Source organism: Drosophila pseudoobscura, chromosome X, assembly GCF_009870125.1.
Source record: "Drosophila pseudoobscura strain MV-25-SWS-2005 chromosome X, UCI_Dpse_MV25, whole genome shotgun sequence".
NCBI classification, from domain to species: domain Eukaryota; kingdom Metazoa; phylum Arthropoda; class Insecta; order Diptera; family Drosophilidae; genus Drosophila; species Drosophila pseudoobscura.
The window spans coordinates 48348895-48375375 of record NC_046683.1 but is presented as its reverse complement, the minus strand read 5'-3'; the positions used below and the strand labels follow the sequence as shown (position 1 = coordinate 48375375).

Sequence of the window (26481 nt, the reverse complement as noted above, 5' to 3'; positions counted from 1 at the left end):
GAAAGGAAAATAGAGTCTGGGGCATAGCCCCTAAGGAAATACTCTATAAATGCGAACACATCGAACATATTATTCCTTCGATTATATATGAACTTTTTTTAAGGCGGAATTTTAATGGATAAACCTCTATGTTCTAAGGAAAACCTTTCCATAATCTACCCAGCATGTCTTTAGGTGACTTTTCAGGTGTTATTCCCAAGGATTATCATGAAAAAAACTGTTTTCCCCTCTAGATAGGCCTCATCTTCAATGCGTTGGACCTTGTCTGGGCAAAAAAGTAATTTAAAATAACAAAAATACAAAACTATTTTTAGTTCCCGGCTATAGACACAACAACATTAGACGGAGACGGAGAGAGAGAGAGAGAGAGAGAGAGAGCGGGAGAGCGAGGTAGGAGGGACCGCAAGAGACGACCCATTGGGGTGGGTTGGCTGCCCCAAAAAGAGATTTCCCTCCCTCCCCCCAAAAACGCACGCCACTCAGCAAATGTCGAAATAAATGCTTAAAAAAAGCGAAAAAAACAACAGTTTTTATTTATCCGTGCCTCAAGTTTTTAAGTTTTTTTTTTTTTTTTTTTGCATATGCAAAGCGGTCGAGCGGTGGAGCGATGGTCGGGTCTTAATGGAATTTAAGAGACGGCGACGCGACGCGATGGCCGGCGCATGCTTTAAATTTAATTAAAGTGAAAAGCAGCGAAAAATCCAAAGAAAGTTTTGTGCTCGAGTGGCGATTGCAGGCGGACCCGCATTTGACCCGCTTAGCCGCACCACCCCCCCCCCTCCCCCCCCCCTTCCGGGGGGATGTCTATGATTTTTTTGCATTATAAATATATATATTATAATATTATGATGGGTTTTTTATAGTGCGGCCGCGCTTCGCTTTCCAGCCACAGACAAAAAAAAATTCAATTAAACCGAAAAAAAAAAGAAATACCAACCATCTTTCTGGTTACACTTTCATTTTGGGGGCGCCACGAATGAGGGCGGGGGAGGGAGGCCAAGTGGAATATCGAGTATTTCGTGTGCAAATCACTTATGCAAATTTCGGCGAGTCGGAAAACAGTTATGGGCATATATTACGCGCTCCCCTGGCTACCGATTTTCAACAATGATTCGAGATTGAGTCTGAACGAAAGAGATATACATATGTATATATGTTTGCCACAAGGAGGGGGGTACGAGGGGTACGAGGGGTTCGTATGTACATTGGGGCAGGGAGAAACTGGTTTTCTATAACCCACATCATGAATCATATCACAAAAAGCGTTGAGCAAAACGAAAAGCCTAAAGAAATGGTTAACCAAAAAAACAAGGCGGAACAAAATATATTCCAGAATGGAATCTGCATAATTTCTAATGAATATTAACTTTAATTTCAAGATTAATTGTATGCCCAGACAAAAGTTAAAATGTTTTTTCGTGGAATATTAACAGAAATTTATCGAATTCTCGAGATATTCATCCAATACAGTTCCAATAAATTTTGAAAGAATTTTGTTTGTGTTTCTTGCACTTTATTCCAGTTTTATTTCTATAACCCCCCGCCGCCCACGGAATTGGTAGCCCTTTACGGCTTTTATTGGCTCCCTTCTGCTGCCGCTGCCGCTGCCGCTGCCCTGAGATCCGTATGCAAATCCGCCAGACAAATACTTGGGTAAGCTGCTCTAAGCGGAAAACTAGCAGCAGACAGGCAGAGTAGAGTTGACACCAGAGCCAGGCCCAAAAAAAAAGACCACGTAGCAGGAAAAAGAGAGGAAAACTGCTTAACAAATAGATTGCAAAATGCTGTCTAGACGTGCAATTTCGGGGCCCTGGCAACATGGCAACATGGAGGCTCCTCTGGGCAGAAGCGGCTTTTGCTGCTGCTGCTGCTGCTGCTGCGGCAGCACATTTTCCAGAGTTGCACAAACACCAATACACACACACACACACACAGAGAGAGACACCTTCCGAGGGTGTGCTGCGCCGGCTGCTGGTTCTGCTCTGCCTGCCCGTCCTTCGTCCTCTGTCCAGGGGCGGAGTGCACACAAAACTACCCCCGAAATAAACAAAAAAAAAACGAAATCCATCGATATCCGAATCTCTCGAATTGAATTGAAATTTCAGCAAAAACTAAATCGAGCAACGAAGAGGGCGAGAGGGTGAGAGAGGAAGAGAGGGAGCGGGGTAGAGAGGAAGGAAAAAGCAGCTGAGCATTGCAAAAAAACAAAAAAAAAAGTTAAGTTTAAATGTTTAAAAGGTAAGCTTTTAGAATGGGCGTGTCAACGCCCTAAACGAAACCAGAAAACGATTAAAAACAGCTGTTTAAGCGAATGTCTAACCCAAGAAAGAGAGGCAGATAGACAGAGAGAGAGATATGTACATAGATTCGGTCGGAGAGCAAAAGGCAGAAGAAGAAGAAAAAAACTATTAAATATAATAAAAATAATGTGGAGCCGGTGTACTTGGAATCGAAGAAGTGGTGGAATGGTGTTTTTGGGCCTCCTCCATAGAACTCTACACTGCAAAGGCAAAGGCAAAGGCAAAAGCAAAAGACAAAAAAACAACAACGATATCCGAGAAATAACGCTCTGGGGCGGCGCACGCTTGGTACCGCCGCCGCTCATATGGCAGCAATTTACATAAAACCCGCAAAACCAGTTTTTTTTTTTCTTCATTAAGTTTCAAGTTCCAACGCAGACAGAGACGGAGCGAGAGAGGTAGAGCGGTCGAGAGACAGAGAGAGAGAGAGAGAAGAGCGAAACATTATGAACGTAAAGTTCTTGAGACATTTGCCTGCACTTTAGCTTTGGCTTGAGCTTTGCTTTGCTTTGAGATGATTTCTTGGCTTGTAAAAGCTGATAAGGAACTAAGTGGAATGGGTAAGTGGAAGGACTTTACAGTTATGTTCGGGAATTCCATTAATTCAATGAGAGAGGCATTTAGTTGCCAATCTGCAAAAGTCACTCTTGAAGGCCTCCGAGCTTGAAAGATCCATTAATCCAATAGAAAAGGGATAATCATATTCCCCCGATCCCCATCTGCAAAATCGATTTCTCCCTCTCGTGTCTTTTGCCAAGCTTATCGTTCTATAATCTAATTAGATTTCCCTATCAGGAGAAGCACCACCTCTCTCTCTTTACCATAAAAGAATTCCCACACAGTGCATAAGAATTATTCACTCAATAACTGTTTACCTTAAGAGTTCCAATAATTCAATGAAATGATTATCTGCAGTTGTGTCTCCACTTTTCTCCTTTGCTTTGAAGAACCGCTCAGCTTGATAAGAATTATATCCCAATCTACAGTTGTTTGTTCTCACAGAAATAACTTCCCTCTCAACTAAAGTTCCGCTCACAATAGAAGAATAACAACAAAAAACACTCACTCATACAAAAGCTTAACGGGAAGGATTTTACTACTGCTTATCTTGAGAGTTCCATAATCCAATCAGACAGTTCCCCATAGTAGAACTCCCCTCCCCACCCCCCACTACAGAGCTAATCAACAATAGAGAGAAAAACTTACCCATAGCTCTGTGCCCCAACTCATGTTGTTGGAGTTTTCCGCTGCTGCGTTTTCCGATTCGGCCAGTTTGTTGTTGCTGCTGTGTCTACTGCTTGAACTGCTTGCCACTGTAGTAGTAATAATCCACAAAAAAAAAACAAAAACGAAGATAATGTAATCCAAAAGAAGCGCACGAAACGAAACAGTGGAGAGGAAGAAGAGTAAAATATGAGAGATGTTGCTGTTGCTGGCGTTTGTTTGTATGTATGTATTTCCCGCAAAGGTTAATTAATTTTTTTGGTTTGTTTCAACGTTGCGCGTTCTTTGAGAGCACTAATTCCCCCTCGATAAACGTGGAGACACGGCCGACGAATTCGGTGGTTAAACAGGTAAGACGAACCACTCAGAAAAAAAAATAAAACAAGAATGTTGCAGCCGACGACGTGTCAATGCAGCGCAGCCGGCAGATGGACAGCGGCGCAGGGCAGGTAGCTGCAGCAAAAGGAATGTGCGACCGTTTTTCTGGATAGCGCCAATAATCGAGAGGAAAATAATTAAAAAAGAAACAAAACCGAAGGGAAATGCACTGGCATTTGCGCTGCAGCGGCGCAGTAGAGAGACAGAGAGAGAGAGAGAGAGAGAGAAAGACATCATGGGCTGCAGTTCAAGAGAGAGTGCGAGTGCAATTGGAATTTTGAATTAGTTTTTCTTTCTATCTATTGTTTTGGTATTTTACATAATTCGCACACATTTTGCACGCACACCTTCGTACCCCCTCTCTTTCTGTCTCTCCTCCCACGCACTCTTTAGGCAGGCGTTTTTCCCTTGCAACTCGTTTCACCCGATTCGTTGCACAATTTCATTTCTCAGATGTTTCTTCAATATGCGGCTTGCACTTTTAATAGAATGCGTCATAATTCGGGCGACATTTGCACACACAAACAAACACACAAACAAACAAACACACACACTCGCACACAAGCACGGAACATAGCATCAATTTGTTTCTCTTTTTATATCGCGTTTTTACCTTTGGCCATAAACGCCCGAACGAACGGCCGGATCAAAAAAAAAAGGGTAAAAACGGCTCTCTATATACTTATTTATTTCTATTTACTGTATTTACTTATTCGACAACGACGCGCGCAGCAACCGCCCGGTTCAAAAAATATTTTGATAATGTGGGCAGTGTGACCGCGGACCCACTGATAAAATATACGGTCTGACGAATTCAAGTTCTATTATACATATTCCTCGTCTTTGATATTCCGTCGAATATTACTAGCTATATAAAGCATTTAGCCATGACTACTTAATTTTATACGATTAATGAATCAATTTTCTACAAGATTGGATGGTTTGTAATCCTTGCTTTTATTGTATTTTGACTAAAACAACGTTTAAACAAAATAGTTCAACGAAAAATCAGTTGCAATGTTGCTGGTATTTAAAGACATGATGCGTGTATAGGCCTTTGTGCACCCTATTTTGTTAATTTTATATGTAGATCAAACGCAATTTATTAAGACCTTTTATCAAATTGATATGTTTTTGACTTATTCATGTGTATTATTAGTATCTTGTATATATTTATCTCGATCCTGATACCTACTGAGCCTTGGAAGACAAATGTATTCACAACTCTATAGCATCCATTTCCCCCAGGGTATGTGTGCATGGAATTAGCAACATGTTTGTGTATGGAATGAGACTCATTGTTGCAAAAGCGAAACTGCGGCGAGTCGGGTATCGCCTATATTTCAAGCTATATAGATTTGCCCACTTAGCTTTATCCCATAGATAAATAAATTTTCTATAAGATTGCTTCTTTTAATTACCTTTATTTTATTTTGACCAAAAAACGGTTTTCAAGTAAATGTTGCCGCAACATTGTGTATGGAATGGGACATTCATTGTTGCTAAAGCGAACTGGGGCGAACTGCGGCGAATTCAAACTCGATTCAAAAAAACGACCAATCAATTCTATACATGATTGGTCTATTTGAAATACTTGCATTTATTGGATTTCTATATAACATTGAAAATGAAATTAATAATTGACAAAAATACCATTTAGCACTAAAAAACACCACATGGGAGCGCGGCGAAAACCAGTATTTCTACAGTATGACCCTCAGAACAGCACCGAAATATACCGCCTAATTTTCAAAATATACCGTAAATATACTGACGAATTCAAGTTCTATTATACATATTCCCGGATTTTGATATTCCGTGGAATATTACCAGCTAGATAAAACATTTTGCCAAGCCCACATAATTTTATCCGATTAATTAACCTATTTTCTACTTGACTGGCTTATTAAATACTTGACTTTGATTGCTTTTGCCCCAATTTTTGTTCCTCGAAAACAATAGAGCGTCTCGTATGATGACAAACCGAACTTAGCCCAATTAAGCCCCCTATATTTAAATAGTTCTTGAGGTTAATGGCGGGATATATTAAAGATTCTAAATTCTTCTTGTAGCTCAATGCCATCTATCCTCTGAACTGCGCTAAAATTAGTAAATTTTCATTATTTTCGGTGGAAAATTGAAATACCTCCTTGGCTTATAATAGGTTAATCATTCTCCGTCAAGGATTGGAAACCATATTGCTTAATTTTTATGTTTCTTCAAATATTATAAGCTAGATAGAACATTTAGCCATGCCCACATAATTTTATAACTTTATATTCCGTTGAATAATGTCGGCTAACTACAGCCCTTAGTTCCGCCCACATAACTTTAAGCCGTTGACGAATACATTTTCTACAAGATTGGCTAGTTTTAAGTACTCCCTTATATTGCATTTTTTCTAAAATTCCAAAACAAAGAGTGACTAGTTTTTTCATTCATTGGAGCTTTTGATTGCTAACATTTCGTCCATTCTATAATATTGATTTTACTAATATTTTTGACGATTGTCCTTGGTTTAAAACAAAAATCGCCGTTTCCGACTCAAATAATTTTCAGCTACAAAATCGTTCCGTAATTTACGATATATTTGAACCTGTGGAAATGGGCTATATTATATGTTGTGTATATCAGATAAATTTTAAATTTTAATACTCCTGGGTCCGTTAATCTGACCACAGGGCAGTACCTGCTGAATAGCATGATGACATGATATCTTGCTAATATTCCTCGATGCATTTTCACTCTTAGCGACTTAGCAGTTCCAATCAGCACCATATTTCGAAGAGAGCCAACAACCATTTCGAAGAAATCTTGTGGATTCTGAAAATAGGAGCCCCAATTTATGTGATTTTATATGAAAATCTGAAAAATGATCCCTGAACTCCCTGATTCGATCGATGGAAAACTTTGCTGATCCTAGTACTAGGCTTATAGCTATATGACATTAGCTGACATAGCTGCAAAAACAGAGACCGCAGAGAACAGAGAATAGTCGGGAAATGTTTTCGAAACGGCTGTTATCATGCTATCTCTCTCTCTTCGTAGAAAATTTAGTTCAGCCTAAATACAGCTGTTAAAGCGTGGAATTTGCAGGGCTGCAATTACAAGTTATTGGCGGGATCTCAGCGAACAATTTGACTTAAAAAAAAAAATGAAAGTGCTGCTGGAAATCGTGCAAAGTTCAGCAGGGCACAAGTCATTGTTCTTTCCCGCTTATCGCTCCGGCAGAACTTAGCCAATAGAACTATGGAGCCATCCACAGATAGCCCGCCAGAAGTCCGATAAGAAGTCAAGGACTGGGATTACAAAAGAGCATATAGTATCAGCTCAGAAACTTTATTGCATATTTAGAGCCCGCGGGGCGAGAAAATAAAAAGTGTAAAGAAAAATAAAAAACATAATTGGACCTACGACCACTCTACATTTCCACATAGGTTGGCATGGTCATTACGCCGCAGTTGTTCTTGCGGGCTGACATCAGGATGTAGCCATCGTTGCCCCAATAGGTGGACCAGGAGTTCTTCACCAGCCAGTAGTCCTCGCCCTTGATGGTGCCAAAGCCCACGGCCAGAACGGCATGGTCCAGGCCATCCACATCGTTCTTGCACTCAGGCTCGTAGTAGACGCCGTGCGAATAGAAGCTGAAAGTCTTTGGTGAGGCATCAATGGCCACCGAGAGGGGTCCGTGCTTGAGGAGGGCCAGCTTAAACGCATTCGGATCGTTGGAGGTGACATTTACAAAGCCCTTGATGGGCGCCACGAGGGTGACGTTGTTGATGCGGCAGTAGCCGTCCTGGCCAAGGTACGGTCCGTACTCCTCTTCGGTGGGGACGCCGCCCACCTGCATCATCCACTGATAGACGCGGAAGTCCTCGCCGCCATCGCAGCCGTTGTTGCCAAACGGCCAGGAGCAATCAATCAATGCCTGTTGGGAGAGACGGACCAAATCGCCGCCGTTCTTGAGGAAGAAGGCGCCCTCCAGGTGGCCAATGGTACCAAAGGACCAGCAAGATCCGCACACCGATTGGTCTGACATGAAAATGAAATACATTTAATTCAAGCAGGAAGACACGCCAGAGACACGCCTTGGGAAATACCTTTGACTGGGGTAACAGCACCGAAAAGACGCCAGTCGTACTGGGCGGGAATCTCATCCTGGTGCTTAGACACATCGTAGGGGAAGGGCTTGCCTGTGTTGTAACCGCCTGACGATTTGTAGCCGCGTCTGGCCTTCAGCTCCTCCTCGGTCTTGTCGGCCAAATGATTTACGGCCAGCGTGTAGGTCAGCTTAGCCCGGTTCTTAGAGTGAATGTAGCGCAGGTTCTGGCGGAAGATGTTCTTCCTGTGCTCGTGCTCCTGCTCATTGCGGTAGGCCATGCCGTGCTTGTGCTTAAAGTGGTGGAAGGCCCTATCCACGTGCTCGTCAGTGTGCGAGATAAACTCTTGCATCGGGTTGAAGGTGGCATAGTGGCCAGTGCCCGGCCCCGGGAAGCCCACGCACGTCAAGCTCTCGTCGATCTCGAACACCTCGTGGGGGATATCGACGTGCTCATAGCTGTCGTAGTCAAGGTAGTAATGATCGTAATGCGAGCCCAGGAGCGTGTTGTAGCCACGCATCTCGTAGCGCACTGGAATGGGCATACGGCTGGCCGGATAGTGTGGCGACTTCTTGTAGCGCACCCACAGCGTATATACGTTTTTCTTCTGGCCGATGGTCTCCTCCAGGCGGAACTTGTCGCAGGTGAAGCCCAGGAAGGTCTCGGTGCCGATTAGCTTGAATGGCTTGGCGTCCGGCAGGATGCTCTGAGTCTCCACTTTTTGCTCGGACGTGCCGTTGACCTGCAGGCAGGTCAGCTTGTTCATCTCCTGCTGCGTGGTGATGGGCGCCAGCTTCAGCATTGTGCCGTAATCCCCCTCCCCGGCCAGCTGGTACGTCTTCACCATGCCCCCATAGTAGTCGATGCGCGATCGTTTGGTGTTCTTATCGTACCAAGCATAGAACGGCTCGGCAATCTCGGCATAGGGTATGTACAGCGTGCCCTTCACAATGTAGTTGGCATCCCAGCGCGGCGGGTTAGTGGCCTCTCCTGAAGTAGCGGTTGTTGTTTTTGTGGTTGGGAAAGGGAGAAAGAGAGGGAGTTTGTCAAATGCAAACGGTAAAGAGCGGCCATCACTGTCTTGGCTCACGCCACTTTTCGCATACACACATATGTATGTGCATACATTATTTTCTATGTAAATCTATTCTTTGTTTGACGAAACACTTTTCGCAATCTATTATTTACTCACCTGAGAGCGCCAGGCCCGCCAGCAGCGCTAAAACTAAAAACACTTGCATTCTCAGGAAATCTGTACTGATTAAATCGGAATTCAATATTAAGTTATTTGTTGTTCAGTTCAAAAGCTTAAGCTCTTCTGCCGGCTCAAATTAACTTTTGCTCCAACAACAACTTTTTACAGCGAAAGCGTGAGAAACGCGTTTTGTCATTTAATGGTGCAAAACTCAAATACACAGCTCAAAACAAAGTATTACTTAATTTGAAATGTCAATTTTAAATAATTGTGAATTTTCGCTCTATTAACTCGAGCTTTTTTTGGTTCATATATTCTATTGGATTGCATTCATATTCATGCCACTCATTCCCTTTCAAACAATTATACTTTGGCGCGCATCTCGACAACAGGATCCACATTTGTAGTTACTGTGTAGTTACCAAGTACATAAATGTACACATTTGCTTACCTTTTATGTTTCAACCTAATTTTATAATAAAAGGGAGTCCTTCAAATAGGCCAGTATTGTAGAAAATGTATTTATCAATCGGATAAAACTATGAGTTCAGGGCTGAGGGTCCTAGATAGCTAGTAATATTACACCGTATATTAAAAGCTTGGAATATGATTTCCGTTCATGGACAGAGATCGATTAACCCATTGTTGGCCAGTGGTTTAATTATCATCCACGGATATGTTGAAGCATGAAGAATTTTAGCGCAGTTCAAGTAAAAGATGCCGCGCTTTTTTTGCATCTAAAGAGGAAGGATATGATGGAAATACAAAAAGAATTAACAAAATATATAATATTCCGCGTTTTAACTGAAGTTGTTCACCTGTTTAACTAGAGGGGGCGAAGTGGGTTAAATTAGTTCACCCACCCACGCAAGGTCGTCCACATAGATTACTGAAGGACTCCGAGAGACGTACTAGTTCAAAATAGTGTTCTATAAATGTTTAAGTGGTGAACGTGGTAGTTAAATGTACTTACTGCACCCATAGAAGTGCGCGTTGCAGATATCGCAATTAAAATTGCATTAAAATTTTATTTTATCGTGTGCGCTAAATGGGAAAAGTTCAGTGATTAGAGGCCCAGAAAGTTTTTTTTTGGAAAATGATGTGAAAGTTTTAATGCGAATCAACGGACGAGATAGGCAAATACAATGTGCCGTTAATTGGAGCAGCGAGCAGAACAGGTACTAGAGGAGCACACAACGAGGTAAAGAGTCCTGATTCGAAAAATGCTTTAAATTAAATCAAACTATTATTTTTCCTGATTAGCCTTCGGTAGTTTTTGTTTTTTAGCTATTTAGATTCAACGTAAAAAGGATGTATCCATATATATACATATGTATGTATGTACCTATTATGTAGCTCTATGCTGGAGCATTTCTTGCCCGCCTCACAATTGTTGGTACACACACAGGAAAAGTCAACAAAAACAATTTATAACATATACATATATATAGTACATACTCATGTACAAATGTACATATAAATGAACAAGGAGCGTGTGTGCTGGAGCAAGATGCCGCATAGCCTTGAATGGCTTTTAGATAAAATTGCGAATGAAAACGAAACAAAATTACTGTGATATTTGAATAGAGGTTGGGACTACAATTTACCATGGAATAGATTTATTCACTTAAATCCAATGGGAATTCAGATTTACCGACAAACATTTTGAAGCCCCCGGGATAGCACAATTTTGTGTTAGTTAGGCTCTGCTTCGGAGAGCCGAAAATGTAAAAGTTTTATTAGCCGTGTGTGCACACACGCAAAAAAAGAGAAAACACAAGCAACGTATTTCGATGTATGCACGTGTGCGTGCATGCATGTGTGTATTTTTTGCACACATACATATGCATGCACGTGGGTGTGTGTGATTCTACGCGATTCTGCCGTTGCTGTGTGTAACCTACATTTTAAACGGCAGTGCACGTATGTTTGTATGAAGCCGAAAGCCGTGGCCGAACTCTCAGTTGCAGAGGTTTCAAAATTGAAGTGGTGTGGGGCCCGCGGCATATGTAAATTTGCCTTTATCAGTCCCTAAAAGCAGCACACAAACACACACACACACACAAACACATTCAAATACATACAAATAAAAGTGCATGCTTCGCAAAGTCTTATGTACCGCTAGAATCAACAGCACTCTCAGGGGGCGCGCGGCTCTCGCGAGAGCGAAAACACAGCACGAAGTGAGAGCCGAAGCAGTGGAGAGCGGCGATGCAGAATTCAGCAGCAGTAGCAGCAGGATGATGTTTGCGTTCCGTTACCGTTACTGTATCATAGCTCTCTCGTGCTCCCATTGCCCCTTGTCACCGTCCACTAAACCAAAGCCGCCTCTGTGTAACCCCTTTCCAGCCCCCTCTCTCCGCCCATTGCACTGGCATTTCCGTTAGCTGCCCCTGTCTGAAAATGTATATGCAAAGAGTTGGGCACAAATTGCATTATGCAGTCCTTAATGGCTCGTTGGGACATATAAATATCTCGCACTTACATAAATTGCTCTGCTCTCTGCTATTTACTCTCCCTCTCTCTTGACCTTCCTCTGTCCCGCCCCCCGCTGCCTCCCAGAGTCCACTAAACGGGCCCCCTGTAATTACATAAACACTTTTACCACCGTCAGGTTGGATGTTTGTTGGGCCAGCGAATCGAAATGAAACTTTTGATTCCTCTACTCCACGCCCCCTCCTCCGCATTCAAAAGGAAATAAAAATGAAAATTGTTTCCCAATTATGAGCTGGAAAGCCTCTTAGGAAAACTATACAAAAAATTAGCATTGCCAGGACTATATTCATTTAGTATGATTTAGGAATAACAGCAGTTCCTTGAGCTGCTTTCCTACCATCCAGCATTCAGCTTCTACCATGTTAGCCGTGTAAATGTCAGTTACAACATCTAGATTATGATCCGTGCCCATCAACGTCAGAAGCCACACCTACGTGCTGTGGGGATCCTTATATAGTATGTGCATACATCATCCACATCATAAGTGCCAACAGCAGGGATACCATCATCCTCAGACGCCAAGCGAAACACATTCTCCATTATAATTTCTGTCATTCAGCGGCGCACAGCCCGCCCACTCCCATACGTGTCCCACTTCTGGCTATTTTTATGCCATTTCTGCATTGTTCATTGTTAAGCGCACATTATCGCATTTTCCTCTTAAGGCATCAGCTACAGATACTATTAACATTGCCACGACGCCAGCCTGTCGCCCTGCTCCCAGCTACACTTGCATCCACAGTACGAGTATCCTGCCAAGTCAAAGGTACCCTGTACTCCCCAGACATGTGCTGAATAGGTCTGTCAATACTTCTTGTCTGAAAAGTGAAAATGAACGAAAGATGAAGAAATAGCGGTGAAAGGGAACACACAAAATCGATTAAAAGATTAATAGGCTCGTCCTATGACGCCTGGAACCCCCCGATTTGACTGAGGGATTGGGAATAAAATGTTTTCGGGGAGAAAGGACGTCAGCTGTCCAACATCATTAAGGTGTTTCTTCGTTTGGATCGATAGCGAAGAGGTTTTTCTCTGCTTACGTTACATGTTGTGCCACCGACTGGATGTACCCGGACTTCTCTCTGATTTGAGTGAACGGGGATGTGAATGGGTTGGGAAAAGGGATAGCTAAATGGATGATTCAGATTGTTGCCACACTTCCACACTTTCTGCCCACTAAGCTGCCGCAGCGTGTGTCCCGCGTGTGTGTGGGTGGCGATGGCGGTGGCGATGGCGATGGCGATGGCGGTGGCTGCCACTATGCTCGTGCATGGGAGCTGGCTGCTATCTCTCTTGGGCACACAAACACTTGGATGCGAAGTGGCTTTTGTGTGTGTGCGCCGCAGTGCACTGGCTACACGGGATTTCTAGCTGGCAATGCCACTGTCAGCTTGTCAGGATGTCAGGATGTTGGCTCTGAATTCGAAAACAATGGACCCATTGTGCCACCCGATGATGCTGTCTTCGGTTGCGGCCATTTTTGTTGTTGTTGCCCGTAAACAATTGACGCCCTGATGCCAGCTCTTTGCGCATAAGTAATTAAGTGTCTCTGCCTGGGTGTGTGTGTGTGGGCAGTAATTACCATTTATGGACGCTATTGGTTCCCCCCACCCCCCCATAAGTATGGCCACAAATGGCGCAGAGCTGGTGGCGCAGTCGTGCGGAAAAATCGCAGCGCCTGAATGTAGGCAACGACAGTTGAAAGTCAGCCTTGGTGGGTGGCAAGAGGTGTTAATTCTGCATAAACATACAAAGTTATTATTCCTTGTTTATGCGTTGCCCCGGCAGATCCATTCTCATCTGAGCTCGCAAATCACCCGCAAGGCTTACCCGCTCCCTCTCTCACCCAAAGCTTTTCTTTCGATAGAGCCCAACCTACGACTGCATCTGTCTCGCAATAACAGCTAAGAGGGACTTACACACAGATTTGTAAGCTCACACAGCAATAAGCAGCCGCAATAAGCTCACATAAGTGGTCGAGGTGTGAGACAGAGACAGCGACAGCGACAGCGAACAGAGCTTATCTCGCGAGAACAAGGCACGCACGCATACACATGCACGCAGAAGGCAGCGCGTGTGATCAGCGAAAGACAAGTGCAAAAGGGAAAGTGAAAAGGTAAATCAGAATTTACTGTGCTTTTTGCCTTTGCTTTGTGCCCGCAAAAGTAGCCTTTTTATTTATGGATTACATCTAATGTACGAGTATGTACCTCTGACTTAACCCGAGGCCTGCTTACGTTTTTTAGCTGCCACGGTGGCACGCTTTTTGGCGGCTGCCACAGGTGTCTGCCTCCTGGTGGGCGTGGCAACTGGCTGGCGGCGCTTCGGTGCCACTGTGGTGCGTCTCTTGGGCGCTGCGGTGGTTCGCCTACGACGCTGCTTGTTTTTGCCGGCAGCACGCTTCGGGGCTTTTTTCGGTGTGGCTGGACTTGGCTTCGTGGGGACCACTGGAGCGGGGGTCACTTCACTCGATCCACTATCCACTTGATCTTCAGAACTGTCTTCCGATTCCTCTCCCGAGCTCACACCCGAGTCGTTGTTGGAACTCGCCTCTGTTGTTGCATCTTCGGTCGAGCCCTCGTCTTCATAATCCTCGTAACTATAGTCATCGTCATTGTAATCACTATAATCGTACTCAGAACTATCCGTAGTATCTTGAGCGGCGACCACAGTGCCACAGACCAGAATGGCCAGGGTCAGCGCTAGCACAGGCAACAATCTCATTTTGTTCGCGTTCTTCCGGGTATCTTTCAATAGAACTCAATTCGGGAATTCTAAGCAATGGAATGGTACTGAGATCTTGGTTTTTATAGGGTTTTCAAAGCAGAGACACACGTTTCTCTGTTGTGTTTTGTATTTGTTTTAGCGATTTAGTTTGCTTTTCTTTCTATTGTTCATATACCTTTTATATATGGTAGGAGAGCTTTTCTATTGTCCGACCACCTGTGTGTGTCTTTCATTTGTTTATATCTTGTCTTTTCATCTGAATCCACTGGATCATTTTTGGAACTTTTTTAAAGGTAGGGCATGACGTCAGGAAGTGTAGATTTTTGTCCATGCTTTTACCGTTTGAAGCTCTGCATAGATTCAATTGAATATACTATTACAGATGGTACTACTCTATCTATAGATCCATCCACAATACCTGACCTTTAAAAGGGTATCGAGACTAGTTTTGAGAAAACCATTTGCATTTTTATAGAAACCAACATTCGACTGGAACTCTCTACTTTTTAGAACGTTTCGCACATCTCAAAAATAATAGATTTAGAAATATTATTGTACATATATGGAACCAGACGTTCCAGAAAACTTTATTTCATCATTAGCATTATTATTTTATAGAATATTTAACCAGATCGCCTGCGATTTCTTTTGGCAACGGCGTTGATCCGCTTCTTGGCTGCAACAGGTGTCTGCTTCTTGGCAGCGGCCTGCTTCCTGGCCGCTGCGGCGCGTCGCTTGGCTGCCACGGTGTTGCCCCTGCGCACGTTGTTCTTCTTTTTGTTCCTGGCGGCAGCGTTTTTCTTGGCCTTTTTCGGGCTTGGCTTTGGCGTTGGGGCAACAGTGGCGGCTTCCGTGTCCGTGTAGGTGTCTTCCGAATCGTCACCGCCAGCATCATCGCCGTCTGCGGTGTCCTCTGCCCCGTCGGTGCTGGAGTCATCTACCGCGTCCTGGGAATAATCCTCGTCAGCATAATCGCCAGTGCTATCTTCGTACTGATAATCCGGATCGATCGTAGTTTGAGCCACCGCCACGTGGGCAATTACTACAGCCAAGGTGAGGGCCAGCAGGAACTTCATTTTGCTTTCGTGTCGGGAACTTTGAGAACTCAAAATGAGGTGTTCTTCGCTGGGCTGGCTGGCATTTATAGGCCGAAATGCCCGAAAATTGTATTTTATTTTGCATAGATCGTAGACAAATATTGTGAAACAAAATGAAGAGCAAACAAGCACTCCTTTAGTTTGTCTTTGAAGCCAGCTGTGTGTGGCTTTCTTTTGTTAGACGTGTACTTTGTCGGGCATCTGTACTGCGCGATAGAAGCCATTTTTGGATGAAGAAACTCTTTACACTCAAGGTGGAAATCATTCGGTATAAATCATGGAAGAATTCCAGGCGGACTCTGTGATTCTGCCTGGAAGAAGACATCCTCTGAAAGGAATAAGAAGAAACTACACATGCCAACGATTCACCATACTATGACTCGCTCTGAGGCTTATCGAGCTTCATGCGATAAGTATAATGACAATGAATCATGGCAATGCAATGACTCCGCGTTATATTATCGCTGTATGCGATGATCCTATAAATAGGGCCTCTGTTCTAGGAAGTCAATCAGTTGCACTTGAGTTTCGTAGCTGAGAATGCAGTCCCAGGTTCTGATATTCCTGTTCTGCCTTCTGACAACCGTCCGGGGTGCAGCCGCTTGGTCCGAATGGAACGCCTTCAAAGAGCGCCACAACAAGAGCTACCAATCGGCGGATGAGCACCGCCTCCGCTTCCTCATTTTCATGGACAACAAGTTGCGGATTGCCGAGCACAACAAGCGCTGGGCGAGGGGTCAGGAGAGCCACCAGTTGGGGATCAATCAGTTTGCGGATTTGTCGTCCAGGGAGTTCAGGGAAAGGCTACTGCACAGCGAACAAGTGTCCCAGGGCTTTGGGGATGTCTACTTGATGCCTTCGGAAGTAGAAATTGAACCTCTACCAGAAACTGTGGACTGGCGGACGCGGAATGCTGTGACCGCGGTGAAGTCCCAGGGGGATTTCCCCACCTGCTGGTCCTTTGCCGCCACGGGGGTCGTCGAGGGTCGTCACGCCATCAAATACGGCCATCTACAGTCGCTTTCCGAGCAGAACCTCATCGACTGTTGCCTGGGATCCGAGGGGGGCTACAACACCTGGAGGGCCGTGCAGTGCATCCGGACGCTGGGCGGGATCGACACTGAAGCGTCCTACCCCTACCAGGGACCCGCCGGACCCTGTTCATATCGGCCATCGGCCAGAGCTGCCCGCGTCTTTGGTGCCGTGCCTCTGCCCCAGGGCAACGAGCGGACCATGGCGCAGGCTCTGCTTAGCGGCCCTCTTGCGGTGTCCATCAATGCGGCAACCATTCAGTTCTACAGGAGTGGCGTTTTCCGCGACTCCTCCTGCAGCAGGTCCGTTAACCATGCCGTCCTGGCTGTGGGCTACGGCACCGATCCCAGCTACGGCGACTACTGGCTGATCAAGAACTCATGGGGCACGGGCTGGGGCGAGAGCGGCTATATCCGCATGGCGCGCAACAGCGACAACCAATGCGGCGTGGCATCCTCTGTGTTTTACCCCATAGTCTGACCACATTCTATGCGAATAAAGTAATGGTCTAATCTAACGATTCCTAGGATCATTCCGAAGCATTTATTGTTGTAGATCCAACGGCTCTACGGAGATACATATCTATGTAGAGCAAGCTTTTTGAGCAGTCCATCAACAAGCATAAAAACCGTATAGACATGACCGGAGTCAGGCAGCAGTGAGCAATGTTTTTGCCTCGGCGGGCCCGAGCTCGTCATGCACACGGCATATATTATGTTTTCGCACTGTCGGGCATTCTCTTCGCTAGGCGTCGCCTGGCGCTACCAGTAAAACATGCATTTATTTTATATGTTAGACTTTAGACACTATTCATTCAGGACTTGCAATATTATAGAATATTCTGTTCAACTTAAATCTAGGTAATATTTTTCATTACTTAAACTAATGAATACAGTGATATATGTACATACATATGTATGAATGTACGTACATATATTTTGTATAAGTTTTTTCTATTTATATATATTTGTATTTTAGTTTTTTCTTATATTTTTATTATATTATATTATTATCTTATTTATTTTATCATATTTTATTTTGAGAGAATAAATACATTTTTGAAGCTTATTTTTATTGTTTTTTTGTTTAATTTTTTAGAGAGGGAGATCTGTGAGAAGGCGATGTCCTTGCTTTTTGTTAAAGCGTCAAGCTGGATCTAAACGACTTTAGAGTGAGGAACCCCTTTGCTGTCACTGGGTTTCCCCCTTTCGGTGTTTTTCTTTGCGACTTTCGCTTTCATTTATGCGAAGATTTCTAAAATGATGGATATTATGATTATTTGCGTGCACGGAATGCCCAGCTTATGTACGATTATATTCCAAAACATGCAACACATTCAAATTTATATGTTTGACCTTTTTTTGCCCGTTCAATTGCAGGCGGGGATAACGAGTGGCAGTGGCAGAAGACCAACCTAGATATAAAGTTCGTGCCGTAAATCTTCAACTTGCATGGAATTAATACCCCACCGCCGGGAGGGTGGACAGGGTGGCGCAACAGGAGCGGGTCTAGGCGGGGGCCGTTGCGCATGCAACACACATTAGTGGGTCACTCGAAGATGATGACGCTGATGACCGCAACCGCAGAAGCAACAGAAACAACGGCAACAACGGCAACAGCAGCTAAACAAGCAACCGCCTTGCAGGAGAAAATTATATAAAATTATCATGCAGGACGGGCCACAGCGAGCAGCAAGTCGGCCACTTGACGGCGGCAGACGGCAGGAAAAGGCTAAGGCTACGCTGCAGCGGCGGGTCGCATGACGTACACGACGTAACGTGCACACCCTAACGGGGCTGCTGGCCAATTTGTCCACAAGAAGGACACGAGCGGGGCACCACCCAACCGAACTGAGCCACTAACCAGGCGGAAAGTGCAACTGCAACTGCAACTGCAACTGCAACGGAAACCGAAACTGAAACTGAAACCGAAACAAAAACGAGATCCAAAGTGTACCCAAAAAACTGAAACTTTTCGGCCCGAATGGCACAACTTTTCGAACAATTGCCACGGCGTTGGGGCGAGCGGCGTTGAAAAGCGACGGAAAAAATGTCAAAATGGCGAAGTTAACGTTGCCGCGTCTTTTGCAGCGACTGCAGCTGTTGGCGTTGCAACTGGCCACGCCCAGCAGGCAGCCGCCACATCATCAGCAGCAGCAGCAGCACCAGCAGCAGCAGCAGCACCCACACGCACACCCACACGGCTGCCATCTGATGGCCATGCAGCTCTGCCAGGCCATGCTCCTATACGGCTGCCTCCTGCTCCTCCATGCGTCTGCCTCGGTGTCTGCCTCGGCCTCGTCCTCGGCCTCGCACACGGCGCTGGCACTGAATCTCTCATCAGCCATAGACCTAAACCAACTCAAACACCATCCAGAGCAGCCCGATCATCCGCAACAACCGCAACAACCACAACGCGCACACAAACGTGACGCTGCCAATGTGCCTGACGATGACTATGATGGCAGCTACCCGGATGATATCGACGACATTGAGGCCTTGCTAAATAATAAGTCAGGTGAGTGTGGACCGAGCAGATGAACAGACCGCCCTCCTCTAGGCCTTTAATTCCAAATTAAGGTCAACACTGTGGGGTGGGCAGCGGAATGGGAGCCATGGGAGGGATGGAGGGTGTATTGGGGCGAGTTACGAAATACGCTACAGAAATCTGGCCTGCAGCCTTGTTTTCTCTGGGCTACAGCCTCTGTACAAATGTCCCATAACCGACCGGACACAGAACCAAGCGATTCGCGAAATTTTCTGCTAAAGTAAGATGAATTCTGGGGGCACAACGGAAAATCAGATGTTCCTCTTAACGGAAAATGCAAGAAGCATTAAAGATTAAATATTATGGCATAGGAATATAAATTCGACTGTCTTTTAAAACATAGAAATACTCGTATATACATACATATTTTGCCTTGGAAAAGTCCACCGAGAACACATTTCCAAGTACTTTTCTCCCGAATTCTTATATTTTAACCAATTGGAATTTAATTTCATTAAGTCTGATCTGAAGACCTCTTAAAATGAGCAAAAGTTCACTTTATCGGTATTTTTTGGTACTTTCTTTACCATTTTCCCTTATAAGAAAGATGATTCTTGATGAAAGTTTTTCCTCAAAGTCTCCCTAACATATTGAACTATTAAAAAAAAATACGCGAAAATGTATTCAACATCTTTTCTTAAACTTTTCTTAACACCAGAAAGAGGTTTATTTTAAATTTTTTAAAAATCTAAAAACAATATTTGCGTGAAATTATAACCATTTTTAAGATAAATCAATGCACAAAATTTATGAGAAATTCGCATCAATATGTTAGCTCAACTTTCGCTGAAATTTGAGTTTGAAATCGAAAACCACTTATATTTTTGTTCAGTGCCTTGGTTTTTTTTTGCAAAAATCTCAAAAAAGAATAGCTGCCCAAAATCGACCTCAGCACTAATTGTAGGGAAATATATTTAATCTAAATATAAATATTTTTTCTAATTTCAAATGTGAAATATATTTACTTTTAATCTGTGCAATAAAGTATTTGCATCAAATATTTGAATATTACTGTGTATTGGTGCACGTTTCAGTACAATTTCAGTGATTTTATCTCTAGATGTGACAATAATTCGTTTGTCCGTCCCTTGGGGCTCGAAATGATTTTGTCGTATAGACCACAGAATTCCTTAGGGCTTGTGGCTCTCTATAAAATATTTTGTATTCATTTTCTGTCTTTCTAATGCGTTTGTTTCTAATGCTTTTAGCTGGAAATTCGTTGCGTTGCGTTTCGGTTCGGTTCGGTTTGCCATCGCATTTTCTCGCCAAGTTCCAACTTGGGAATCCCCCCAGAGATCATGAAAGCCATAAATTGCACAACGTACATACAGTCTGCCTGGGTCCATGCTGGTCCAAGGTTCCTGCTGCCGTTGTGGTTGCATTTGTTGTTTAACTTTTAGATTTTGGCATGCAGTTGCCGTACCACCTGGGGACTGCAGCTGCCGCAGCGATGGGTTTGATGATTCATGGGTATTCATGGGTTCGTTTCATCCATGATGAAGCAGAACCACAACAGAACAGCAGCAACACTCTCAGAAACGTATATAGGAGCTGTGGTAACCATTTGATAAAGAATAGCCAGGAATAATATGACATTTAAGGGGAAACGAGCACGTCCTACAAATCTGCATAGCTGCAGGAGCGAAGGACTGCAGGACTGCAGGACTCCATGACTGAATGGGAGGCCTGCACATTGATGTGGATTAAATTGCATAATGTTTATTATTGATGCAAATGGGTTTTTGTTTTCCGCATTGCAGCAAAGGGGAAGTACATTGGGGCGCCGTGCAACGAGCTGAAGTGCGACGTGAAGCTGCTGCATGTGGCCTGCGACAAGGAGACGCAGACCTGCACATGCGAGCGGAACTATCCCGTGCAGCTGGGACTGATAAAGGGTTGCGCCAAACGTGAGATCACTCGAGACTAATTCACCATCATTTTGTTGTATAGCATTAACCGATCCTCTCTTTGGCAGCTAAAAAACTGGGCGATCAGTGTTTCTACGACGAGACGTGCATCTACAACGATGAGAACTCCCTCTGTGTTCAGGTGCGCCACAATGCAATGTGTCAGTGTGCCAGTGGCTTTCATTCGGTCAGCTACACGAAGCCGACACGGCGTGTCTTTTGCACGCCAGGTAAGTGGATGGGATCCCCCCGCGGACTCCACTGCACATACTGACCGCTCTCCCATTGACAGATCTCAGCGAGCTGAGCTCTGATCTGCCCACGCTGCTGGGCGTCTCCACGGGCATTGCCGTGCTGGCCGGGCTCATCTGTATGGTGCTGCATCTGTTCAGCAAGACCAAGTATCCGAGGCACCGCAACTACGGGGACGCCAGCATTCCGCCGCCCATTCTTTACTCCAGCGATACAGGTTTGAGATCTTTGCCGCGAAGGCAAATCAAGATCCGATTCGATTGATTGATTGATTGACTCTCTCTTGCCTGCAGGGATACCGCTGACAGTGCACTCGGCGCGCCCTTCGTCGCGGTCTAGCATACGTTCGACGGGATCGATTGGCTCCTTTGGGCAGCGACGGGCTTCGGTGGGAGGACAGGCTAGCGGAGCAGCAGGTGGAGCTGGTGGTGGAGGAGGTGGTGCTGGAGGTGGAGGCGGCGGCGGGTCGAAGGGCATACTGGTGTCGACGTCTCGTACAGGTGCGGCTAGATCGGCCGCCATATTGCTCATATCGTGTCACATAGCGGCCGTGTCGAAACAAAATTCTCGCGCCTCATCGCGTCACACATCCGGAGCCGGTTGCAGCCAGCATTCGCGCGACGATCTCGACGAGAACAGTGGCGGCGGTGGCGGTGGCAGCGCGAGCGGTTGTCGCAGCTGCGAGAGCTCGCTCTCGATGACCCGCCAACTGCAGAAGCAACTGAACCATCAGCGGCATCTGCTCAGCTTCGAGCTGTCGCCGGCCAGGTCAAAGAATCAGGATAGATTTAGGACCCTCTTGGGCATGAACGGAATTGATAATAATTATAGAACCCATGACGATGATGACGACGACTACGGTCCCCATAGCATAGATCCCGGCACTGTTCCGGCCGTGCATACACAGGCCCATGGCCATGATGTCGATGGCGATGTCGGTGGCGGTGGCGTTGGTGGCGGTGGCGGTGGTGCCAGTGGTCCCAGTGGTGCTGCTGCTGGTTATAGTTATGGTTATGGTTATGGTTATAGCGATGCCGATACCAACGGCGATACCAACGGCACTGACGGCGCCGAGCTGCATCACTTGCAAATTGGCGCACTCCCCACGCCGGCGAGTGAAACGCCCCGATTTGCGGTAAATCAACTCAATCATCAGTCGTTCAGTCGTTCAGTCCTTCAATCGCTCCAGTCGCTCATCATGATCAGTCATCGTCGTTGCAGCAGATCAGCATATCAGCATCCATATCATCTTCATCTCCATATCCACATCCGTATCCGTATCTGTATCCACAAAACAGCTCCACATCACAATGGAAACTAAATCGAAATTATCTGTTCTCTGTTCTGTTGCTGCATCCAGCACTCTCTCAGTTAGAGATACTCGTACTCCCAAGTGTGTTCTTACCCTTGATGGAATTTATCTTTTAACTAAATTCTGTTTGTTACTGGTAGAGCTACAACAACATGCATACAATAGAAAGTGTACACTGTTCAGACACTTGTATAGATCCATATTCATCTCATTTCATTCCAAAGCAAGGTCTCTAAAGGCACATCTCTTGTACCCATTGGATGTTTATAAATTCTCTGCGTTTATATAAATTTCACACATGTACTATTCATGCTGTTGGTTTTCCCATGATGTTTGTAATTCGATTATCAAATTAATTCATTCATTTGTATAACTTTCGCACACACATACACACGTCCAGAAGTGGGTCAGGGCTCTCTCGATTACCATTTTTAATCAGGGTTAATTAATTTTACTTGTGTCCAAAAGTCATTCCATTTCATTTGATTTCATTTCACCCTCATATTAGCCCTATCCCTGATCTATCTATCCTCCCCGATTCAGCGCATTGCTTGCATAATTAGTGTTTAAATCGGTTAAAATTCTATCTCCCGAACTAGTTGAAAAGTGAAACAAAAATTTTTATGTTCTCTTGATGATCGATGTTAAATGTGCTTCCGAGCTCCCTTCTGTTTCCAAATACAAAGTTGTTTCTATTGTTATAATTTCTATACTATAACCAGACACACACACACACACACATACATATACACTTACACGCACACTGATAATGATAAGGGTTCAAGAATAAATTCAACAGCAACGACAGATAATTGCAGTCAAAAGTCGCAGAAATGAAATGATATCGTTGTCTTATAAGAATATATCATGGTTCCATTTGAGAGGATCCACAGATCCACAGATCCACAAAGCGATGATCTGATGATATCAAAGATACAAAGATACACCCTCTGACAAGATGATATTGAAGCAATATGGCGGTGACTATGTTCAAAGCAAATCCTACCCCCCCGAAACTTCCACATAGCATAACCGAAACACACACACAATTTTGCCATTAACTATAAATAAAATGCATTGCAAATTAAGAAAATTATGACACACAAAACCACACACACACACACACACGAGCACACTTTATGCATGCATTGAAGAGTCCTCCTGGTCCTGCCAGCAGCGGAGGACAGACACTTGGTGGCTGCGGCTGCGGCTGAGGCTGAGGCAGAGGCAGCTGCTGCTGGCAGGACCCGGAGAACCTTCAACTTACGGCTGACCTTTCTCCCTAACTATTTGATTGAGTTCACGTTCACACACACACACCCACACACACCACAAGCTCCATGACACACCCAATCCAATCGATACTTCCACACGATATGGCCTGGCCACTCCTTCTACCTTCTACCTTCTGCCTTCTACTTATACCTTATACTATGTATGTGTATGTATGTATGCTCTTCTTCCCGCAACTTTCTGTGTGCTCGAATGTTCTTCTAGTTTTTCCTACTTCTTGTGCGCCTTGAATTGAAAATTGCGATTGCGGCTTAGTGCTTTTGAAACCAGCAAAAACTTTGCCTGTGTGGAATCTATCGCTATCTCTATCTCTCTCTCTATCTCTGTCTGTTCCCTGTCCTGATCTACGAGAATATAAACGAGTACGAGGCTACTTCAAAGGTAAAGGCTGGGCTAAAGCTGACATCTCTGAATGACTTGATGACAAAATCTTTGGCGGAAGCAACCTTTCAATGCAGCTTTCAACCTCCTCGCACTCGTTTAGTCTGCTTCTGCTTTTCAATCGCTTCGGAATGAACTGTCGCTCTAGCCACTTACTCTATCTTCTCGCTATCTTTCGTATGTCTCTGTCTAAACTAACTACTGTGTATCCTCACTTACTCTCTTAAGCCGATGCTTCGATATTCAATCAATTTAAATACTTGCAATACTTTAAATATACTACTACTACTACTACTACTACTACTACTACTACTACTACTACTCCATCCGAATGCATTTTGCGAGGCATTGGGTTAATCGACCACTCCGGTTCCATTGCTTCCTTTTAGGTTCTCGAAGACCAAGTCTAGCATCGGTGCACAGCACTAGTTCCTCGGTGCGAAGCTACAGCATGATGCGTTTCGAAAAGGAGGCTCAACAGAAGGAGATCCGGCAGGAGATGAAGCTGCGTCTGGCCCGGCTGCAGCAGCAGCAGCACCTCACCCAGAACAAGCCGCAGATTGTCATCGGGGAGGCGCTGCTGCAGCACGGGGCCTTAGGTCGGGTAACCATCCCCACGCCCAGCCCGCTGACGCCCAACTCACTGGACGAGCTGCTGCCGTCACTGGATGAGAATCAGGAGGTGAGTTTTGAAGTTTTGAACACTCTCTCTAAATCGAAATCGATTTGAAAACCTATCTCTCTCTCTCTTTTCTATACAGTATCCACCCAGGCTGGAGGGAACATTCAAGCAGCTGGTGCAGCCAGAAACTACAGCAGGTGGCGGCGGAGGAGCTGGAGCCCTGCGAGCAGCTGCCGCCCAATCGTCTCCGGCCAGTGCAAACGGCTACCATGGTCCCTGCAGCTCATCGACTGAGGCCCTCTAAAGCTACCCCCGGGGCCCCGGGGCATAAATACATAAGTATTCAAGTATTCAAGTAGATCGTAAGCCAAACCCAAAGTTCTCATCTGATTTGCTGTGCTAGGGCGCCGAGTAGCAAATTAAATTGACCGTCAAACGTGTTGTAGTCAGCTTAGATTATGTGTAACATAGTAAGCCCCTACCCTATGCCGCCTAAGCAGCCCCCCCTAGCCTAGGCTAAGTTCTGTTACCGTCTAAGCGAGTTCTCAAATTAGTATTGTATCATATACGTAGCGAGAGAGTTAATCGAAACATTTTATACGTGTGTGTGTATTGTCATACAGTTTTGTAGAAGTTATATATTTACAAATTAATTCGATGGCGTGGCGCATGGGGTCAAGGATCGTTCAGAAAACAACTTCTTCAGTGATACTTCAGAGTACTCGTTCTGACACATTCCTGAGATTTCGAATACTTTCTCCCTGATCCCCGATTCGTTCCGATTGGATGGATCATAATGAATTGATTAGTTTAAAGTTAGTCTAGTCTAGTCTAGTCTAGTGTTTATCGTTAGGGTGAGATAGTACTGATAAAATATACGCGAAATGAATTTATAAAATTTATGTTTATGAACACAAATTTGTTCACTCGTACCGTACTCCCGATGAATATGAATATGAATATGAGAAATCCTTATGAATACAGAGACAGGCGCACAGTTGAGAGCCTGGTCGAGATCTAGCTAAATCAATAATTATGTTAAGCGATAAATCAAAAATGTTGATCTGACAAAGCTCTTGAGTTCTTTGCAGTAGATCCAACGTAGAGATTGATGAATCGAATCTTCGCGGCAAGTCAATTTTAGTTTACGGTTAACGAATTTTTCTACAAAAGGCGTTTCAAATGAATACAATAATCGAATAGATCAAATGTACATTACTTATCCCAGCACTCGCGTGCGAAACCCTAGAACCCAATTCGTTCGATCGGTCGGTCGATCGATCGATCGTTTGTAATAATTAACTTATAACTAACGAGTATTTGATACCAAGGTTGTTGACTGTAGTTTGGTTCCATGATTTGTTGTGTCCTACTATCTATATAGATCTCTGTTCCGTTCCCAAGATACGTACGTACGAATACAAAAAGCTATAGAAGACGTTTAAAATACACTATATACACATGCCTACATTTACATACATACTATCCGTATATATGTATGTACTAGCATACATACATATGTACTTACCTATGCTATATTGTACTTACGAATGGTAGAACACATATCTAAGGTTCAGTGTTGGTTGCATACGGGAGTAAATAGAAATAAATGCAATTT

The 26481-nt window shown here is 44.5% G+C and overlaps 6 protein-coding genes across 22 annotated transcripts in view; 2 read left to right on the top strand and 4 right to left on the bottom strand.

Moving 5' to 3' along the window:
- Window positions 1-4710, bottom strand: part of Cip4 (formin-binding protein 1-like Cip4) — a 49464-nt gene extending 44754 nt beyond the window's left edge. For 5 of the 13 annotated variants that reach the window (XM_015187464.2, XM_033381876.1, XM_033381877.1 and 2 more), the window contains exons 1-2: window positions 4327-4457; window positions 3507-3613 (exon numbers count right to left, since the gene is read on the bottom strand). In XM_015187464.2, coding sequence (XP_015042950.2) covers window positions 3507-3613; window positions 4327-4348 — 129 coding nt within the window. In that variant the 5' untranslated portion in view covers window positions 4349-4457. Of the gene's footprint in view, window positions 1-3506; window positions 3614-4326; window positions 4458-4515 lie in introns of those variants that run through there. The other 8 variants (XM_033381878.1, XM_001353577.4, XM_015187474.2 and 5 more) reach the window with 7 other exon arrangements.
- Window positions 4711-7207: 2497 nt separating this feature from the next.
- Window positions 7208-9354, bottom strand: CtsK1 (C1 family peptidase 26-29-p). Its single transcript, XM_001353576.4, has 3 exons — window positions 9195-9354; window positions 8003-8992; window positions 7208-7934 (listed from the first exon to the last, which is right to left on the bottom strand). The coding sequence occupies exons 1-3, from the start codon at window positions 9241-9243 to the stop codon at window positions 7324-7326; spliced, it is 1650 nt and encodes a 549-aa protein (XP_001353612.1). The 5' UTR covers window positions 9244-9354; the 3' UTR covers window positions 7208-7323.
- A 694-nt stretch (window positions 9355-10048) lies between these two features.
- Window positions 10049-26369, top strand: LOC4813614 (uncharacterized). 5 transcript variants are annotated; one of them, XM_015187455.2, is made up of 8 exons: window positions 10050-10398; window positions 17929-19066; window positions 20857-21003; window positions 21072-21233; window positions 21296-21472; window positions 21549-21671; window positions 24631-24923; window positions 25003-26369. In XM_015187455.2, exons 2-8 carry the CDS (start codon window positions 18607-18609, stop codon window positions 25165-25167), a joined length of 1527 nt encoding a protein of 508 aa, XP_015042941.2. In that variant the 5' UTR covers window positions 10050-10398; window positions 17929-18606; the 3' UTR covers window positions 25168-26369. The 5 variants fall into 5 exon arrangements, with proteins under 5 accessions (XP_015042942.2, XP_033240614.1, XP_015042941.2 ...); XM_015187457.2 differs by having other exon boundaries at window positions 21549-21755; XM_015187456.2 differs by lacking the exon at window positions 25003-26369 and having other exon boundaries at window positions 10049-10398; window positions 21549-22390; window positions 24631-24789.
- Window positions 13815-14497, bottom strand: LOC6900592 (heterochromatin protein 1-binding protein 3-like). The gene has a single exon (XM_002134929.2). It carries the CDS (start codon window positions 14415-14417, stop codon window positions 13911-13913), a length of 507 nt encoding a protein of 168 aa, XP_002134965.2. The 5' UTR covers window positions 14418-14497; the 3' UTR covers window positions 13815-13910.
- Window positions 15044-15496, bottom strand: LOC6900591 (uncharacterized). The gene has a single exon (XM_002134928.2). The coding sequence runs from the start codon at window positions 15494-15496 to the stop codon at window positions 15044-15046; it is 453 nt and encodes a 150-aa protein (XP_002134964.1).
- On the top strand, window positions 16025-17069 carry LOC6900590 (cathepsin L-like). The gene has a single exon (XM_002134927.3). It carries the CDS (start codon window positions 16058-16060, stop codon window positions 17027-17029), a length of 972 nt encoding a protein of 323 aa, XP_002134963.2. The 5' UTR covers window positions 16025-16057; the 3' UTR covers window positions 17030-17069.
- Window positions 26370-26481: the final 112 nt, after the last annotated feature.

Coding starts and splice junctions, on each gene's coding strand:
- CtsK1 (XM_001353576.4), bottom strand. CDS start 9,243: ATGCAAGTGTTTTTAGTTTTAGCGCTGCTGGCGGGCCTGGCGCTCTCA. Junction 8,993..9,194: donor GGCGGGCCTGGCGCTCTCAG/GTGAGTAAATAA, acceptor CCGCTACTTCAG/GAGAGGCCACTAACCCGCCG. Junction 7,935..8,002: donor TGCTGTTACCCCAGTCAAAG/GTATTTCCCAAG, acceptor TTTTCATGTCAG/ACCAATCGGTGTGCGGATCT.
- LOC6900592 (XM_002134929.2), bottom strand. CDS start 14,417: ATGAGATTGTTGCCTGTGCTAGCGCTGACCCTGGCCATTCTGGTCTGT.
- LOC6900591 (XM_002134928.2), bottom strand. CDS start 15,496: ATGAAGTTCCTGCTGGCCCTCACCTTGGCTGTAGTAATTGCCCACGTG.
- LOC6900590 (XM_002134927.3), top strand. CDS start 16,058: ATGCAGTCCCAGGTTCTGATATTCCTGTTCTGCCTTCTGACAACCGTC.
- LOC4813614 (XM_033384723.1), top strand. CDS start 18,607: ATGGCGAAGTTAACGTTGCCGCGTCTTTTGCAGCGACTGCAGCTGTTG. Junction 19,067..20,856: donor CTTGCTAAATAATAAGTCAG/GTGAGTGTGGAC, acceptor TCCGCATTGCAG/CAAAGGGGAAGTACATTGGG. Junction 21,234..21,295: donor GCGTGTCTTTTGCACGCCAG/GTAAGTGGATGG, acceptor TCCCATTGACAG/ATCTCAGCGAGCTGAGCTCT.